At 40.5% G+C, this 6,239-nt stretch overlaps 1 protein-coding gene across 1 annotated transcript in view; it reads left to right on the top strand.

Moving 5' to 3' along the window:
- Positions 1-357: 357 nt before the first annotated feature.
- LOC105439894 (U3 small nucleolar RNA-associated protein 4 homolog) overlaps positions 358-6,239 on the top strand; it is a 57,229-nt gene continuing 51,347 nt past the window's right edge. Inside the window, exons 1-3 of the mRNA XM_030975641.1 lie at positions 358-467; positions 3,214-3,413; positions 4,345-4,464. Coding sequence (XP_030831501.1) covers positions 3,249-3,413; positions 4,345-4,464 — 285 coding nt within the window. The 5' untranslated portion in view covers positions 358-467; positions 3,214-3,248. The remainder of the gene's footprint in view (positions 468-3,213; positions 3,414-4,344; positions 4,465-6,239) is intronic.

The following is a 6,239-nucleotide window of genomic DNA, read 5'->3' as shown; positions in this document are numbered from 1 at the left end:
TTATCAGATTATGAAGGTTATAACTTTAAGTTAATTACCCAGTTAACTCAGGGAGGTGAGCTGAGCAGATGCAGATTGCAGTCTAGTCGAGTCCAATGATAATCGAAATGGCGAAGAGTCTACGTAGAGGTGGTCAGAGGGGCCGGGGCCAGATGCAGATGCTCAGATCAGCGGAACAACCGTCGACAAACAGAGACTGCAGCTATATGTTGGTCGATCCGTGCTGCAGGAGAGGGCCAGTGATCGGATGCATGGCACGCCAGGGCTGCCCGGCTCGGATCAGAGCGACTAGCTAGATAGCTGGTACAATTTCTACTGCTCGCGCTCGATGATACGCTCCATGCATAGCCGAAGCCACATGCCCATGCGTACCGGTATACTGCTTCGTCTTTGCTGCAGCATGTAATTGCCGAAAATATAAAATATTGTTGAGAGTCTACGCACTTTGAATTTAATTTGGATTACACGTAAGTATTTTGAATGTTTGATATGGGACTACTTGATTTTTAAAGTTTGATTGCTGATGTAGAGAATGTTATTTGAAGGTTGATTTTGACACGAGTAGATATCGCAGTCCCACGTGTAGACATTTGTGTTAGTCACAAAGAAATTGTCCCACTGGTAATTGGGTGGGGGTGATTGCCTAGGGGCAGGGGATAATTGTCTTAAAACCTAATTTGTTATTAATGGATTCGTAGTGAATTGTACAAAATATGTGCGCTAGTTCAGAATCGTATCCAGAGTTTGACCCGTAACTCCGGCGTGCACGTGTGCGTGGAGATACCCTAGCTATAGACCGAAAGCTTCAGTCTCTATAGATGATAATAGATCTACTGTCGGTTGTTCCACTGAGACTACGTCTGGCTCCACTAGACCTCCGGTTATAGAGACTGAACGATCGCCTATGCCAGCCTATGTTGAAGATATCACGGCTAGATTTTAGCCGTTAGGCCCCTCCCACAAACATGAACAAACTTGCCACGGCTGTATTGTTATGCCCCCCAAATCCCCCAAAATGTCATTTTAACTCGTGCATATCCAATTTTACATTAGGCCTAGGCTATAATACTATGGTGTCTGAACGATTTTTCAATTTTCAATTTGGGATCGTTTTTCACCATTTTTGTTTGATATTTGAATAAAAATTGTTATCAGAATAATACATTTCAAATTTCAAGTCTCACCGATGTTTCTATCAAAAGTTACAGCCCCTCCAAGACGCTGGTATATTCATATCATTTTGGTCAAAATCGACGAAAAAGACGTCCACGCAGAGTGATGTTGTTTTGCTAAATTTAGCCAAACAGCTGTATCGCGCGATATGCAAGCGTATGCATATCGTACGCATGCTGCTAAGCCAATCCGCGACTTGCAGCTTGAGCTACGCTGTCTCCGCGACATGTGCCATTGACTAGTATGGTTGGCGTTCGTCGCACAATAAACCCGGAAGTGAATGCACGTTATAGTCAATGGCAATATCGCGGAGATGTCTCCGCGATATTGCCATTGACTATAACGTGTATTCACTTCCGGGTTTTATGCCACGAATGGCCACCCATACTTGAATTTGGGGTTTCGTTCGTACGCGGAGATGTTACGCGATGTAACCATGGTTTGGACTGAGCGGAGCGCACGCCCCCTAATTAGCTGATCCACCAAATAGCGAGAAGGGTATTTTTAAACTGTTATCAGTTGTGATCCCTGGGGGCTAGCGAAAAAATAAGCACATAGAATTGTTCCTTAGGACTGGGACTACTTATCGATCGGGGCGTCATATCTCAAAAGTGACAAACCTCAGAGTTAGCCAGGACACAATGTTTCAATTGCTGTTTTGACCAAGATATTTTTAGCATTTCGGGGGCTACGCCCTTGGGAAATATTGGAATTCACCTGCTCTTTCATATGACACCTCATTTATTGATTATCACCTTCAGGATCACAACAGATAAAGGTTTGAATCTCGAATTGAAAAAAAAAAAATTGACCTTTTTTTGCATGGTCGCGCAATGCACGTAGACTGCATAGGGATGCGTGTAATCTCTATGGGAAGAATTTTAGCACACAACATCGGGTGCGCGATCAGACACCCTAATAATACATCGGTTCCACTTACTAACTTGATTGAAATAATCCGTTTAATGGTCCCTTTTAAGGAAATTATGGGTCAAAATCGACATCCATGTTGAAAATCTTGCAAGCCGTGTTAAACTCTCGCTGCCGTCAATCTCATCCCTTCTAGTCTACGCATGCCGAAGGCAAAAATGATTACGAAGGAAAAACTGTGATAACGCCATTACGAACGTGTAGATGGCGCACAGTTTTTCCTTCATAATCATTTTGCCTTCGGCGTAGACTAGAAGGGATGAGATTGACGGCAGCGAGAGTTTAACACGGCTTGCAAGATTTTCAACATGGATGTCGATTTTGACCCATAATTTCCTTAAAAGGGACCATTAAACGGATTATTTCAATCAAGTTAGTAAGTGGAACCGATGTATTATAGCCTAGGCCTAATGTAAAATTGGATATGCACGAGGTAAAATGACATTTTGGGGGATTTTGGGGGCATAACAATACGGCCGTGGCAAGTTTGTTCATGTTTGTGGGAGGGGCCTAACGGCTAAAATCTAGCCGTGATATCTTCAACATAGGCTGGCATAGGCGATCGTTCAGTCTCTATAACCGGAGGTCTAGTGGAGCCAGACGTAGTCTCAGTGGAACAACCGACGGTATAGAGACTGAAGCTTTCGGTCTACCCTAGCTAAAACTGAAAAGATATAGACTCTACCAATGATTGACTAAATCTTCATCAATTGTTCAAATAATGGTCATGGTTTAATAGTCGTTTTTTACCTCTTTCGTGTCAATTTTCTTATCTTTTTTGGTGTATTTTCCTAAAAACAAAGACTTCTATACACTTTCTCATGGGATCGATTCACGGCAAACTGCTGCACAATACAATTGCGATGGGGTGCGGGCGCGCGCGTATGTTAAGTAAGCGACCATAAACTAAGATTACAGTTAAGCTGATCATAGAAGTTTGATGACCTTGTTGCTTGTCATGTCTTGTGAAACGGTTTGTCAGCTTCTTAGATCATGGACAATGGCATGCTGCGATCGTCATGGTTTCCTGATTCATTATGAATAATTAAAGCATCAACATTATATGACTGTAGTGCAGTCTATCATACTTGTTTTTATCCATCGTCACAGGTTCACAGCGCTCAAGTCTAGCTAGACAGACAGTCATGAGTGAGTTTCAGGTCCACCATGTCAAGTTCTGCAACTATGTCCCGAGTGGAATCCAGAGCCTGGCATACAACCAAACAGACAAAGTCCTAGCAGTTGGCAGGGAGGACAACTCTGTCGAGATATGGAAGACAGGAGAGGGCAGGAAATGGTTGCAGCAAAAGGTTTGTGTAAAGCCAAGGTGGTAGCACTCCAGCAAAGCATAGAGAGTCAATGCTAAAGCGTATTGACCTCTAGCACTGCATACATACTGTGAGGCAGGGACCTAGAAGTCTATACACAAATATACACACCACACAATATCGCCTAGACTGTACACAATCATGTCGATGCAGCTGTAAGCAAAGTTTGACACTAGACTTACAATTTGAATTTTTAAATTATTCTTTTTAACATCAGTAAGTTGAAAAAAATGTATTTTACTGCTATTTAGGTGTCATTGATTGTCACTAAAGTACCGATTTTGAGTGAAATCAGTTGAGTTTTGTACAGTGGTGTTTGAAATGTTGAGAATCAAAAGCACAGCTTTTACTACACAGCCAGGATAGTGATGCTCCTATGTGTGGGTGGTAGCAGGATATTATAATAATTATGAGAGCTCTTACATAAGTCTAGAAATGTATACCTTTCTAGTTTGATTTCTTTTCAATCATTTAATTAAAGCAAAAATATCTTGAGAACAAATCTTACATCTTACAAAAGTGGAATAGGTAGAATAGGGGCACAGCCCTCATGTTCAAGTGAATGCCTCTTCAGGGCACAGAGCAGCAAGACATGTGTATATGATGAAGCTCAATTGTAGGCCACATTACGCACTATAAATTTGCACAATAAATTCCACCTTCATGGTGGTACGTTCTTTTTTCACCTCGGTGTGTTTCTAATATTAAGCTTAGAAGAATACTTTCAAGTGCCTTTTAGGTTGACAATTTAAAGGGGGCACATTTTATAATTGTTTTTGCTTGCAGATTTTTAAATAGCAGAATATTACCGGGCTCTGTCCCCCTCCCCCCCCCCCCCCCCCCCCCCCCCCCAAAAAAAAAAATCTGGCAGTAACTAAAACTACCTTTACACTGTAATTTGTTTTCTTTTCAGGTAATCCCAGGGTCCGAGAAGAGGAAGGTGAACAGTCTAGTCTGGGTCAAAGGTCGACTCTTTTCTGCAGGTCTACAGGGAGACATCACAGAATATGATCTGCAGCATTTAAAGCCAAAGGTATCATAAAAATGATGCATTTTGTTCCGTACAATATTTCCCAGTGAGAAAATAATTAGATGAACAGTTAGCAATATATTTCTAGCAGAGATTCCATTCTTTAGATTTTTCCTGAAATCAGGATTTTACAAATAAATTGAGAAAGTTCATGGAAAAAAATGAACATCAGAAAATGCACAAATGAAATATCTTGAAAATCTTACTAAAAATATAATTGAAAGTGTAGGGTTTTGAATACTGTTACTATTCACACTATGCTCACTCCACTCAGATTTCTCAATATTTGAATGTCAGCTCAGGGTATTTTTTTAATTCCTTGTAGGGACTCTGCTCTAGAAGACTCAAAATATTTACTCTTGAATAATATGATTTGCATCAATGTACTGTACAATGATTTTCAAGTTAAAACAAACAGAATTAAGCTCTGAGAAATTTGGCTTTAAAACTTCTTAAGAATTTAACACCAGCTCTCATTAAAAAAAATAAGAGTAAGAATAATTTTCAAAAGGGGAAAAATTATTTAACTTGTCAGAAGGAAAGGTAAATATTACATCAAATTCAAAGCCAAAGGTATTGAAAGGTATCACTTGCTCATTGTTTTTAAACTATATTCCTGGATCATTCTGTGTCGAATCACAAATGTTTAAATACCCTCAGTTTGTTAAAAGTTTATTTTTACTTCTTATTAATTAAGTCTAGAACACTAATACTGTTTTCACGCTGGTACTTATTTTGCTTCACCCCGTACTATAGGTGGGGTTAAAGGGTATCTTAACCCCACCTATAGTCCGGGGTTAAGCTTATTCCACTTTCTTTTCACACTGGCAAAATGTGGCTTAACCCCATACTATAGGTGGGGTTAAAGGGGGGTTTTAGCCCCACCTATAGTACGGGGTTAAGCTTATTCCACTTTCTTTCCACACTGGCAAAAATTTGCTTAACCCCGTACTATAGGTGGGGTTAAATGGGGGGGGGGGGGGGTCTTAGCCCTACCTATAGTCCGGGGTTAAGCCTATTCCACTTTCTGTTCAGACTCGTATTTACCAAAGTGGGCTAACCCCACCTATAGTACGGGGTTAACTAACCCTGCAAAATAGCAGGGCTAACCTCGCAATTGTGGTGCTAACTCCTGCTAACTCCGCAATTGTGGTGCCAAGCAAATGAATGAGAACAGAAACGAAAAATAGTCCGGGACTACGTAGTGAAGCAAATTAATGAATTCCATGGTCATGGCTAGTACGGGGCTAAGGGATTGCAGTGAGAAAAGCCAAAAAAGTTAGTCCGGGGTTATGGATAGTACGGGGCTAAGCAAAACAAGTGTGAAAAGAGTATTATGAGCATTCGCAATTTATTCAGACCAATACAAATACCCATTATGGATGACATCAACCATTGTTCCATCGTCCATGTTCTACTCTTCATAGCCTCATGTATTGTAAGCTTAACCTAAACAAAAAGCATACAACAAATCAAAGATAAAGGTGAGTTCTGGTCTTCCGAGTGCATTGTGGAATGGATCTGAAAAAGTTGATCATGTAGCATATAAGTATTTGTGTGTCCTGCAAAGTTCTGGAGCCATCAAAATCATAATAAATCGTAACAAACACTGTACACAGAAAGATGTATATGGAACTACACAAATGGTGTCAGGGCTACCAACCTTGATTTCCTAATCTTTCTATGCTCTTTACTCAGCCAATGTACAGTTGCTACCAAAAAAATTTGGGGCAAACGACATTTATTTGTAATCTTGAACATTCAGTGTAACTTTCTTT

Source organism: Strongylocentrotus purpuratus, unplaced genomic scaffold, assembly GCF_000002235.5.
Source record: "Strongylocentrotus purpuratus isolate Spur 01 unplaced genomic scaffold, Spur_5.0 spur5_scaffold_8, whole genome shotgun sequence".
NCBI classification, from domain to species: Eukaryota; Metazoa; Echinodermata; class Echinoidea; order Camarodonta; family Strongylocentrotidae; genus Strongylocentrotus; species Strongylocentrotus purpuratus.
This window is presented reverse-complemented; position numbering and strand designations above follow the sequence as displayed.